We start from the raw sequence: 14,113 nt of genomic DNA, 5'->3' as shown, positions 1-14,113 counted from the left end.
AGTTTTTAAAAGCAACAACAAGATATGTATATGTGTAAAATAATTTCCAGGATTTCTACATTTTTATACCCAAGTCCATGTATATTTTCTTAATACAAGAAGAATACAGAATACAAAAAAGACCGTTATTTCACAAAAAACAGATTTCATATTTTAGCTTTTCTAGATGCATATTTTTGCCTGCTCTTTTGGTTTATTTCCACACTCACAGCAGTACTGAGACGGTTTTATTTGCAAGAGAAGTTCACAGCTTTACATAAACGCTTTGGTCGCGTTGCTTCGATCTGACGCTTTGGTCGGCCGATTATGTAACAATGAGACTTCTTGACATTTTCTTCACTTTGAAGCGATCAAAGCGTTTATGTTAATCCTCCTTTGACAATAGCCGTGTTCTTTTTTAAATGTATATACATTACAGTTAAAAATAGTGTGTGGATAAATAGTGGAGACACAAACCTATTCACAGTGTATAACGCATACCAAAATTTAAATTGGATAATAGTGGATACACGCACTTTTTAATACTTATTTTATGCGCAACAATTCCATGTTTCAATTAACATTCCACAAACTTTGTGTTGCCAATTAAAGGTGCGGCCGTAAATTCAGCTCATCTGTATGGCGAAGTATCGCACCAAAAGGCGAAAATTCGACTCGTAATAAAATAGCCCTAAAGGTGAAATTTATCATGATGAAAACAAGTTACACACGTGTAGCGCACACGGAAAATGGGTGGGAACAGAGGTTCTTGTGCTCGGCGACTTGCTTTGTGCTTTGATTCTTCTTTTTTTGTTTTTGTTAAGTACTTTCTATTAATTTTGGAAACATATTTTTATAAGTTTATTTGATATTTCAAATATATCATAATTTTTAAAATATTACATGTCAAGTTTTTGCATGGAAAAAGTCGCTGTGTGTAAATGCGGAACTCCAAACAAGAAGTTGTCAATAATCAGCAACAAAACTTTTTGTGTGTAGACAGTGACTTTTAACTACAAAAATTAGTTTTTTCCTTATTTCAAAATGACGCCAATGCATAAAAGATGCAAAAGCCGAACGTGTTTAAATTTATAATTTTCATTAAAAGCCGTTTACATTTATAAATTTCTCAATTATTTGTTTCATTCAACCATGCATTTGTATTCATTTGGGCAATCGTAAACACAATTTTAACAATAAAATAAGTTTTACTAAAACTTTTACAAACTTTTATCTCAATTGCGTAAATATAAAATTGCGTAATGTAAAATAAAAATTTGAAAAATTTAAACAAAAATCTTTATTTTATTTCTTTAAAAAAATGTTGTAGTTCAAATATAAGTAAAATATTTATCCGATGTAAACGGGTGACTAAACTTTTTTATATCAATTATAGTCGTGCATGAATAGAAAATTTAAAAATGTTAACACCCCACCCTTTTAATTATATGGCCATTCGATAAGGTCGATAAATGTTTACAAATATGATGTAATTCGCATTTTTTAAAGTACTCCAATACGAATTATGCCCCTTCGTTTCTTTAATAACGATGTTATATAATATATACTAGTATTTATATACCTGTTTGAGGTTCTACATTGCGCTCTACATTAAGAGATGTATCTACTATAACTTTTCCATGGAAGCACAAATATTAAAAAGGAATGAAATTGACAAATTTCGTTAAATAACTCTGCGACTACTGTAATTATATTCATGTTTTGAATTCACAAATAAAATCAGGACAAAGTAAGAGGACATACATTTTAAACAAAAACCAGTAAGGGCGGAACTGTCTTCGACTGTGCCGAAGACCTCATACCTCTCATGAATGGAGCTGAACAATAATGTGATGAATTTTGCAAAATTCATAAAGTCTGAACAATCAGATGTATGGGATGTACATATATTATATATTTGGCAGACACATTTTTCAGGCAATAATGTATGTCATATATAAAAGTATTTGGTAAAATTTCAAGTCTCTAGCTGTTAAAATGAGGAAGAAATTACACAAAACCTGTTATCTGAGCAATCGGTTGGATGGGATATATACAAAATATATGTAAACATCTGGTAAAATTGTAAGCTTTTAGCTCTTAAAATGATAAAAACCTCTTTTATTAACAATTAACAAATTTCAGGCTTCTAGCTGTTAACATTGTGAAGAAATGATTAATCGTACACACAAATATACCCCCCCCACCAAATTTGATCAAGATACTTCCTAAATTGAGGGACCAGTTTGCGTTCAATAAGACAGACGGACGTGGCTAAATCAATTCACCTCGTTATACTCATAATTGCGGTCTACTTTTTCGTGGGTCTATCTCATATCCTTTAAGTACTTGCAATTTTGAAATTCGGGCCCAGCTTAATATAACATTTCATTTTCATGAAAGGTATAAAAATACATACGCATGAGGTGAAAAAATGTTGCTAAATTTTTGATACGCTGCAGAAGAAGGCCAAAGTAATTGCAAGCGTAGGAATAAACCAAATTCATGAAGTTATAAAATATGGAAACTATTAAATCTGTTGGCGAATTTCTATTATAAAAATAAAAATAAGTAAATCTGCCCAAGGCTCGTTTTTCAGTGCAAGTTAGAACTTTAGTTTAAGTTGAATACAGTTCAATCCTGCGACTTTGGCTGCTTAAACTGATACGAGCGGTAAGTAAAACATTATGTTATCGACCAAAGAGCCAGGATTAAATTCTAGTCAACTTCAAACCGCATTAAAAATCGGGCCTTAGTAAATGTTAGCATAATTAAAACTAATAATAGCACAACAAAGAATAAAGAAGCCACCAACTGCCGGCAAATGTTTCTCTGAAACTACTTTTGCTTCGCGGTGTATTTCATGCTCAGACGTCATAAGAAAATACACCGTGGCAGTTCTAAGTGAGGAGCTTTGACAGGCCTGTAACTTTTTCTAGTTGGTGTTGTGTAGGTCACAGTATTCTTTGTTTTCACCCCCAAGTGCTGCCAGCAAGTAACTTGATAATTTTGTTGCGCCAGTCGCTTTTTCGTTGGGCTAACTAGCGGCCACCTGGTCCTTCCAGCGGAGGGAGCTGACATCTTTCTCTGTTTCGGTAGGCGGAAGAATATATAAGAATACCTTCTTAACTGGATCATCATCTTTCATTCGTATAACATGACCTAGCCAAGATAGCCGCTGTGTTTTAATTCCCTGGACTATGTTAGTGTCTGCATAAAGCTCGTACAAATCGTCATTAAATCTTCTTCGGTACTCGCCATCACAGGCGCAAAGAGACCCAGTGCCATAGTGTCCATGTTTCTATATCATATTTCATGGAGGGTATGATACGTGTCTTGTAAAGCATGATTCTCATCATCTCATCATCTTACACCTTATTAGTAAATTCTGTTTGCGAAGGTCATGTCTTTTGTCTGCCGGGTATTGAAAAATTGTTTTTAAACACTTTCATGGTGTATTTGAGTTTGTTTGATGGATCGTATTCAATTCACAATTTATATTAATATAAATTCCCTAAAAATGTGTAGAAGGTATATTTATAATATCCGCTTGATTGAACATTAGACATGAATTTCGCAAAAACTACAAACTGGTGCCTGTTACTAGCATACACCACTTTATTAGGTCTGTGCGAGGCCCTTTCGATTCGAATTGAATCCTTAGACTCGAATAATCTTAACAATTCGAGCAATTCGAAATATTTAAAGAATTTAAATCTTAAAAAGACTATTTTTATAAATAAACTTGAATGGATACTCATTACATTGAAGTTGAAAAACATAAAAGGTTTAAGTACTACACTGCATTCAAGAACTGTACTATTTATAAAAGATTATAACTCTAACATAAAATCACTTCATGTGTCAATTACCTTACGAACTCATTTGGAAAAGTTAATGAAGTCATTTGGAACTACAAATTCTATAAATTTTGACTAAAAATTAATCATCTTACGTGTTTGACATAATATCAAAAATTTATTGCCAAAAATGTAAAAAGCATGCGTTTATTTTAAATATTCAAACTATTCGAATAGTTCCATTTGGTTCGCTTCGAACAATGGTTAAAGCACAGGTAAACCTCTAATAAAAATAATCTAAATTCTCCATGTAATGTGTATGGGACATTGATAATCGTGATGAATACCTCTTAACATTAAAATTTGAAATTTTTTTCCCCATGTCCTAAACAACATTTTCAATATACCAAAAGTAAAAGCGATTATATTTTAATTAGGCCCACCCTTATGTATAACCTACCTTTCTGGCAGTCTTGAAGAAATCAAATATTACCGTGTTACTTTTGAAGCATTCATTGAACCATGATTTACAGTGATGAAAAAATTATAGGGCCAAATTGCTGGCAAATATTAAATCAATTATATCGGCACTACTCCAATAACTCACCGATTTCAAGTTCAGCTGGATAGGGTTTCTTTCATTTTATCACTTCACAGAGCGGAATGGGCCCCCTGTTTTCAGCTCTCTAGAGAACGAAAAAGGGTTAGCTTTGCAAAGGCGAATTAAATCCCTTTCATCGCCAACAGACTTGTTCCGATTTATATTTCGTGTTTTTTGTTTTTTTTCGCTATGATGGGAAGCGACCACTTCCCTTGAAACAGTTCATATCTGCTATCATGTCATTATAATTTTGTCTTTGATTTATTACTAAATTCTTTTAATTTTTTTGGGCAGCGTTTAGTTCGAATTATTTTATTATATTTTATGATTCAATACATATATTATTACTTCAATTTACTTAACATGCATTGAATACGTTATAAAAAAAAGCTTTAACAATGATTTTCTACCATTTAGGCTCGGCTTTTCAGTACAAGTTCAAAGCAGTTTGTCAGTTAAACTACGCTTAAACTTATTCTGTAGTTTTTCAGTCTATTTTAACTGAAGTTTAAGCTGAGCTTAAGCGGACGATCTGACAGGGTTAAACTCTAGTTAACCTATCAGTTATTTGCGTTCGTTGGCAATGACGTCGAATATACCCTACACGCATTTGGGCTTAAGTACCATTTCTGCTTTTGATAACAAGGCAAAAGTTGTTTCGAAACAGGACAAACTTGAGAATCATCACGTTCTGAGCAAAAAAGGAAATTTTTTATAAAGCAAAAAATGCTATTACTTAAGCTAAAAAAAGTATAGTTCCAACTTGTATTTATGTGTGGTTCTCTCACTGGACTCAAATGTAAGATTACAATGCTACATTATTTTCAAGAAAATAAAATATGTATAACTTATTTTTAATTAATAGTGCTTCTTTACTGCTATCAACCAGGTGTTTATTTCTCACAATAAAAATCTGTTGGCTTTTGTGGTACCACCTCGGGGAAGATTTTTTTCAACCCACCTCAACTCGATATCCAAAGTAGGATATAAACTGGAGAAATGTATTGTATATGCATTTGAAAGCTGTGCATTTCACAAAATCTCTCAAAGTTCGGAAAATAATGACGTTGGGGGTCAACTCGAGAACTATACATTTTACAAAATTTTTCAAAGGTTGGATAGTGATTGGAGAATGAAGTTGGATAACAACTTGATAACTTTCTGGTTTAAGAATTAAGCATGCTGGACATCAGCTCTGGAACTAGATATATATTTCTCTAAGGCTGGAGAAATTTTTTCCCATGTTTGTTGGGTAAACAAAATCCAACTGTACATAACAAAAAAACAGTGCTGCCGTACAAAAAGCCTACCCAACCGCGTTAAACTCTGACTGAAAAACTGCTCAGTAGTTTAACTCAAGTTTAAATTTGACTAGAGTTTAAGCAAACTTAGTTTAAGCTTAGCTTAACCAACTACTGAAAACCCGGGCCTTATAATGAAAAAATATTAACAAATACGTTTTGTCTCTATTTATTTTTCCAATTCGAACTTTGAATCGGTGAGTTTTTCCCAAATAAAACGCAAATAAGACAAACTTCCGGAATACAATTTATTGCAAAAGAACAACCTTTAACTGTTATTTTTATGGGGCACATCATGGCAAGAAAGATATTGAAGTACTGCTGACATAATTGATTTAATATTTGGCAGCAATTCGTACCTTTTATTATTATTTTTAATGATAAAACTCAGCGATTGGAGGGAATCATCAGTTGATCAGCCACCAGAATTTGTGAAGAGTAACATGAGCAAATAAGGGTGTCCGCTTCCCATGGCAGCCGGTTCTATGTAGCGGAGCGACTCTGGATTTTTTCCCCTACCAAAGGCTGTAATTTCAGGGTAACCCCATTTAATTTGTTGCGTCTCTCCCACAAATTGTCATCCTCGGAGCAGCTCCTTGCAGCTGGACTGCTCCATACCCCCTGCTCCGGGAAGGTATTGAACTTAACCCCAGTCACAGGCTGTGGTTCTGATGCATATGTCCGAAAAGAAATTATCTCAGATGGTCATACTCTTACCAGTGTGTCACGTGTAAAAGATGGCTTCATCGTTCGCGCTGTTCTGGGTTAGAACCCAACGCTCGTCGCCCCCGAAATTTCTATAAAAACTTTGTGGCTCCCTGCTGTTTACGTCCAAGGACGTCCCGCGGTTCACTCTCAAACGTACCTCCGCCGCCTTCTAGCAGTGACGCTGCCCAGCAGGCCAGATCAACTGTCCGCTGTTAATAGCGCCAAATGGAGCCTCCACCTAACGCGGCCGCTGCAACTCATCGCTATAATCTACGTAGCATGGACAGTAGCAATGCCGAGTACCAGCTTTTACCCCCGTCCCTCCCCTCCTTTTCCGACACACGCACTCGCGTAAGGAGTAACCAACTCCCAGTCCCCCACAGCGTGTGTTCCGTATGCCAGCTTAGAATAATAGAGACATCGGTCCAATGCAGTTCATGCCTTAGCCGATGCCACCTTCATAGGTGCTCTGGGCTTGAAAACGGCAACCGTCCGACCTGTACATTTGTTGCATCTTGCTGCCAAAACACTAGTACCAACCAGGTACTCCATCAGCAATCAGACAGCACACCCAGAGTGACGACTTCCTGCACGATAAACGGCGATGCCCCCACCAGAATTGCAGGTAATTGCCACAGCCGCCTGATATCTCAATCGTCAGCACAAGCTCATAAATTGCGTTGAATGGCATTCGATGCTTACTTTAGCTTTTGACCACCTGTCCATACTCCTTTCAATACGGCGACCTACTAATTTCATCACCTCTGGAAAGCGGACTTTTATTAATTTTAAATAAGCTAACTGGGAAGACTACATAACCTTCACAAACCAATCTTTTGCTGCTCTCCCCATTCCGACTGATGTCCGGCAAGGCGAGCGTGCGTTCCCTTCAGATTCTGCACGCTTCCGGCTGGTAGAATACCTGAAATCATACCGCATTTCCCGGCTGAAGCCGCAAACTTAGGAAGAAACGTTACCTGGCGAGACATCCCGACCCTAGAGACCCCCATATTAGGAGTCTCAACTCGCATATTATGCGGTTGGTAAATGAACACAAACGTACCAAATGGGAGGAGCATCTAAGGAACCGTAACCTCTCTGTGGTGTTGGTAAATTGTGATCAACCGTCAAATACTTGTCCAATCCAACTAAACACAACGATAAAGCATCGAGCGCCTTTAGCCGACAATTTATAATGCATTCTTCTGTAGACAAAGCCAGACGTCATGCAAACAGACGGGCACTAAACACAAACACGACATGCCACCCATTACCGTCACCCCCACAGAGGTTGAAGTAGCTATTCACAAGGCCAAGCCTTCCAAATCAATAAGCCCAGACGGAATAGCAATGGCAATGTTAAACCACCTTGGCGCTGAGGGAATAAACTATCTAACGCACGTTATCAACCTGTCGCTGAAATCTTTTGTCATTCCTGAACAATGGAAAATGGCAATCATAATTCCACTATTAAAGCCTGGCAAAACCAGCTAACGAAGGCGAGTCATATCGACCGATATCACTCTTTTCGCCAGTAGCGAAGACATTGGAAACCGGTTTGCTCCCTCATTTCACGACAAATCTTCGCCTAGCCACGCACCAACATGGTATCCGCAAAATGCATAGCACCACCACCGCGCTAAATGCCACAAACACCCAGGTTAATTACGGACTAAATCAGGAAAAACCCCATCATAGGACGGTGCTCGTGGCACTTGACCTGTCAAAATCTTATGACACAGTCAACCATGGCACGCCACTCCAAGACATAGAAGGCTCACACCTTCCCCTTGTCTAAAAAGATGGACCTCAAATTAGTTATCTGACTGATCGGCAAGCGTCGATTCAATTTAGGGACGAAATCTCAAAATCTTGGAAAATTAAACAGGGGGCACCACCGGGTGGTGTCCTATCCCCGGTTCTGTTTAATTTCTACATATCAAACTTCTCTTCCCCACCAGAAGAATTTACAATTATTTCCTATGCCGACGCACAGTGGTTCGTGTAGAACAAGCTAGCTGGACAAAATTATTTTATGAGATTTTCCATTTCATATGCAGTCATTTATTACAAGTACGTCATTTTTTTCAGCCATATGTTCTTCTTTTTATTTTTTTTCCAAAATTTTACTTCATATGCATACATTTGCTTATTTCATATATAGTAACTCACGTGAATAAGTGACATAGATCAAAAAAAATTTAAAGGACTTAAGAATATTACTTTATTGTACTAAAATTGAATGGACTACAAATCTCAATACTCTAAAAAATTCTAAAAATTCGGAAAAAAAATTAAAAAATTTTATGAAAATTCGTCGAATTTTTCAAACATTTTTTAAATATAATTTAGTTTTTGTTATAGATCGTGACAAATTTTCTTATGGGAAATTAGTTAAAATATGAAAATTCGTCGAATTTTTCAAACATTTTTTAAATATAATTTAGTTTTTGTTATAGATCGTGACAAATTTTCTTATGGGAAATTAGTTAAAATAAATTTGCGAAAGCGAAAATTGTCCAAAAAGGGGTGTCTACTTATTTATGTGAGTGACTGTACATATGTACATACATATTTTGTATTTATCCTGGCACTACATTTTTTACAAAATTATTTTATAGTACCAGTCAGGAATGTAAAAGTGAATTACAATAATAATAATAACAATGTAAATAATTAAATTAATTATGTGAAAATTACTTATTAAAAAAACTTAAAAGTAAAGTATCATACAAAGTAGAAAAGACAATAGATTTAAATTAAATAAAACCTGATCCAACAAAAAGTTATAGGGTAGGTTATCTTTTATAATTATGTTATTATTCGCTATCATCACTTCCATTCGATGAGTCACTTGTGGAATAGTCATGAGCATCAGCAACACTACTGTGAAAGAAATTATGTGAAAATTACTTATTACAAAAACTTAAAAGTAAAGTATCATACAAAGTAGAAAAGACAATAGATTTAAATTAAATAAAACCTGATCCAAAAAAAAGTTTTAGGTAGGTTAGCTTTTATAATTATGTTATTATTCGCTATTATCACTTTCATTCGATGAGTCACTTGTGGAATAGTCATGAGCATCAGCAAAATACTGTGAAAGCTTGAAACAACTGGGGTATTTATTGACTCCTCAACATTATCGGGGGACAGTAAATTTAAGACTTCTGAAGTCAGACTTTTAAATTTTTTCTTAGGTATCTCCCTAAAACTGTTAACTAAAGGATCCGATACTATAAGCAACATATTCATAAGATCTCTATTCGTGGCTTCACGCGACTGCTTTTGTGTGTTATCATCCCTGAATCGTCTCAAATCTTTGTTACGGGCTTCCTGTGCTTCCTCAGAAAGTTGACCAATAGGTAAAATTGCTGATTTTGTAATATCAGTACTATGCACTAAGATTTTATGAACTGTAACAAGCATATTAAGCCATGGATAGAGATCTATGTATAGTTTTTTAGTCTCGACCGAAAATTTTTCAAATCTTTGGATATTTATATTGTACCCAGATGCTAATGCCCGAAGGAGAGTGTCGAATCTTTTGATGAGCGTTACATCCAATCCCGTAATCTCAGCACTAGCCTCAGAATTTTCGAAAAACCTACGAGCAGTGTTGCCGTCATTGGTATTGCCGAAACCTGGTTTTGGTTTATCTATTATCAATCCAAGTACACTTTTAAATTTATTCTGGATTTCGTTGGAACGTAGCTTTACACTCTCTTTATCTGCCTCATTCCTAAGCTGCCATTTTTTTACTTCGAGGCGATAACTTATGTGAAGCAAGCATTCAAAACATCTTATCCATGCATGGAGAGTAGACAAACCAAAACCAAGATTATCTCGGTTAGGCGTAAAGTCCCGTAACTCATTATTCATATCTTTTGGAGTGGCACCACAAATATAACACTTTTGTGCGGAAGAAGTTTCAGTCAAAGCATTGCAAACTTTTCCGTCAATCATTGTTAGAAGCATATTGTGATTTACGGAAACTTCGTATTCTTCGAGCATGTACTTTGTTGGCAACAACGCATTTATCTCCTCTAAAACTCTGTTCGTTTCAAAAACAATAAAATCTTTTGTTTCTTTAGAAAAAATAAATTTAATTGGACGACAATACATGGTAGAAGAAGGTCGAGGATTCTGCCAAACAATGTTACCTTTTCCTCCTGTAATAGAAGAGGAGCGAAAGAAAATATAAACAAAAACTCATCAGTGTCAGAACTGCATGTAAACTTTTGCTTATATGTGCTATGGCCAGAGCTTCCATCGCAACCCCACTTGCTGATTAAAGTATACGTCAAGTTTGTAGGTAATAAACTAACAAAAACCTCTTGATTTGCTAAAACTAAATGCTAAACAGTTTTATCTAATACGGACTGGACTTTAATTTCCGCACGTGTATCATCCACATCAATTTCATTTGGATAGCATTCTGCCTTAGCTTTTCTTAGACTATAAAATGATGGATAAACCTTATGGCCTGCCTTGATGCTCCACTTCCGAGTCGTTTTGCACCCATGAGTCGTCGTAAAGCTTCTACATTGCTCAAGCATCTTGCATCTGGCTCAGATGTCATCTTTTTGCCGGATATTTGAGTGGTTTCCTGTGATTTTTTTATAATGTTAGCAACATTTCTGTTACCGGACATACGCGTTGATACTTCTGCCGCATAAAGTAACTCACCAGGACTTCTAGATTGCAAGAGGTCATCCACTTGAAGCCGTTTGGTTTTTTCACTGCAGCTAACAAAGTCCTTCTTTCGTCTTCCGGGGCCGGGGTTACCTGAACAAGTGGTTGGTTGGTCTGATGGCAACTTTGAATCCACCGTTATTGTAAATGTGAAGTCTGGACCCGAAAGCCACTCCGAGCTTTTATTAAAAAATCGCTCCATATGTCTTCCAGAAGTGTTCTACTTTTGATCCAGCTTCGACGAATATGCCGATATTTGTAAGCTTAAACTTTTTATCGAATACTCGGCTGCTCGGGGGGCGGCCACCGTGGTGTGATGGTAGCGTGCTCCGCCTACCACACCGTATGCCCTGGGTTCACACCCCGGGCAAAGCAACATCAAAATTTTAGAAATAAGATTTTTCAATTAGAAGACGATTTTTCTAAGCGGGGTCGCCCCTCGGCAGTGTTTGGCAAGCGCTCCGGGTGTATTTCTGCCATGAAGAGCTCTCAGTGAAAAATCATCTGCCTTGCAGATGCCGTTCGGAGTCGGCATAAAACATGTAGGTCCCGTCCGACCGATTTGTAGGGAAAATCAATAGGAGCACGACGCAAATTGGAAGAGAAGCTCGGCCTTAGATCTCTTCGGAGGTTATCGCGCCTTACATTTATTATTTTTTTTTATTTTACTCGGCTGCTTCGCTTAAATCGTACTTAAGTACAACAAAACTTAATAATTCTTTATATCTGATTTCCTTCGAATGTTGAACCGAAATGTCAAAAAACTCCGTTCTTGGTACGGTTATAACTAAACTGCTTTGTGTTGTTGATTTTCCGACAGGGTGAATAGTTGATGATTGTTGTGCTGCCATCTTAAGTGTCGTTGATCGTTCTGATTTGTTATCAGTTGTGCAGTATTTATATTACATTCAGGTATTGGCGTATATGCTACCAAATGGGGTTGTTTTGTGTTACCTTCCTGTGTGGTTAAACCTGCATTAGGATTGCTTTATATGTTCCTGTTTTTATGCCTTGGTGACTGGTGCGGTAGGTTGTGGCAGGTTGAAGTCAGTGATCTTCGCCTTTTTGTTTTTGGCGTGCTCTTGTTGACCTTGCGCATTTATTTCTGTGTGTTTTATGGATACGTGTTTTTTCCCTGTACCTGGGAATTGGTTTTGCCGTTTGTAGATCAGGTTTAAAGGTTCAAATATCTCGTCGGAGCTGGTACGTACATACATCCTATTTTATATGTAGAGATAACTAAACCTACTAAAAAAAAATTAAAAATAGATGTGCAAAGAGTTCGCTATGGTTTTTTCTTTCGACTATTAGAGAATACTTGCGTCTATAAAATATGTAAAATTTAGCCCGGATGTCCGCGGATGTATGTAACTTTTTTGACCCTAAAGTTAAAAATATAGAGAAAAAATACCTTTTCTTCTTAATAACGGAATGTTAAATATATTGAAAATACTTTAATTGCGAAAGAATTACTATTAAAAAATTTTACTTACCTTCGAGCCTAAAATCCATCAAAAAGATTATATAAAAGTGTTCACTTAAAAGAAATATGAAGCTTGATATTCAACAAGAATTTTGCAAATTAATCAATGCATTTTACGGCCACTCCTGCCTTCTTACTTCAATTACTCAATACATATGAGCACAAATATCAAAAAAGAAGCAAAAATCCCGTTATTTTGTTTGTTTTCTTTCATTTCTCATTACACTTTTCTTGGAATAAGAACTTTGTTTTTGTCCAGCTAGCTTGTTCTACACGAAACACTGTGCGACGACTGCACGATTATGGCTACAAGACCTGGCCCTTCACTTGATGACTTAGTTTCTAAAATAAACAGCTAACGCCCCGATCTTTCCAGTTTCTTCCCCTCGTCCAACCTGGCATTATCACCGACAAAATCCACGGCCACTCTGTTTACGACGTGGAAGAACAGATGTCGCAAATATTGGACGCCCACGTCGATGGTGTCACACTACCGACTGTCAGTCACCCAAAGATCTTAGGGGCAACGTTCGATAATACTCTAACCTTGTATCTAAAGTACAAAGTCACAACAAAATCCTTAAGTCGCTTGCCGGCAGCACCTGGGGAAAAGATAAAGAAACGTTGCTAACCACGTACAAAGCAATTGGTCGGCCGCTCGTAAGCTACGCGTCACCAGTTTGGTCTCCTGGTCTTAAAAATACATACTGGAAAAGACTACAGGCCTGTCAAAATGCTGCAAGCAGAACTGCTGCCGGATGCCCCCTTATGACCCCCGAACACCAGCTACATAGTGAGGCCAAAGAGCTCAATAGCACAACGAAATGCTGAACAGACATTTTTGTGGCTAAATTGTCACAAACCAGAACATCCTAGCAAACAACTGTTTGATCTAGCACCGCCTCCACGAGGGTTAAGGGAACATCTCCATAAGCACTACGACGAGATCCGGCACCTACCAACACAGCCGTTTGAGTGGTCGTGCTCATTGAATGGGGCGAAGCACTGTTAATACAACAACAACAACAGCAAATAAGCGTGAAAAAGGATTTAACTAAGCGAATATCGCTGATTTGCCCAGCAAGGTCACTGTTGAAAATTTTAAAAGCTTGATACTAATAAGTGGTGCTCAGAAAGATTGCAGATTATCTTAACAGTATGCCCTGAATACCCAAGTTTATATTAGGTATCCCCAGATAAAAAAAGTAAGGTGTCACATAGGCCCCATTTCATCTAAAATTATCCAAGTGGAAGGGAAGGATTATTTAATCGGAGGATAGTTTCAAAAAATTTTTTATGGCGATGAAATATTTAGAGCATGCGAACGAAATAATGCAAACCAATGGAGTGTTACCCAGCCGATCACTTTAAATGAAATGCTGTTCAAATTGGGTTTGCGAAAGCTTTACGACACGCATGACTTAAATATCCTGACCAACTGTTGATGTACCTTTAAGAGGCAGCAGTCTTACTTGTACAAAAATGAGTATATTAATGAAATAAAAAATGAAACTCTATACCTTCCTTGAGAATGTTGCGTCAAAGA

General features: G+C 36.7%; 2 protein-coding genes across 4 annotated transcripts in view; one reads left to right on the top strand and one right to left on the bottom strand.

Annotated features, from left to right (window-relative positions):
• LOC137250097 (uncharacterized) overlaps positions 1–14,113 on the top strand; it is a 198,918-nt gene that overhangs the window by 44,791 nt on the left and 140,014 nt on the right. The gene's annotated exons all lie outside the window — the stretch shown is intronic.
• The window catches only part of beta-Spec (spectrin beta chain), a 152,764-nt gene that overhangs the window by 18,340 nt on the left and 120,311 nt on the right, over positions 1–14,113 (bottom strand). For 2 of the 3 annotated variants that reach the window (XM_067782377.1, XM_067782378.1), the window contains exon 6: positions 1,562–1,612. The exons of the other annotated variant lie outside the window; for it this stretch is intronic. In XM_067782377.1, coding sequence (XP_067638478.1) covers positions 1,562–1,612 — 51 coding nt within the window. The remainder of the gene's footprint in view (positions 1–1,561; positions 1,613–14,113) is intronic. 3 annotated transcript variants of the gene reach the window in all.

Source organism: Eurosta solidaginis, chromosome 4 (genome assembly GCF_040869045.1).
Source record: "Eurosta solidaginis isolate ZX-2024a chromosome 4, ASM4086904v1, whole genome shotgun sequence".
Classification (NCBI taxonomy): domain Eukaryota; kingdom Metazoa; phylum Arthropoda; class Insecta; order Diptera; family Tephritidae; genus Eurosta; species Eurosta solidaginis.
The sequence above is the reverse complement of the archived record's forward strand: the minus strand, read 5'-3'. Positions and strand labels throughout refer to the sequence as shown.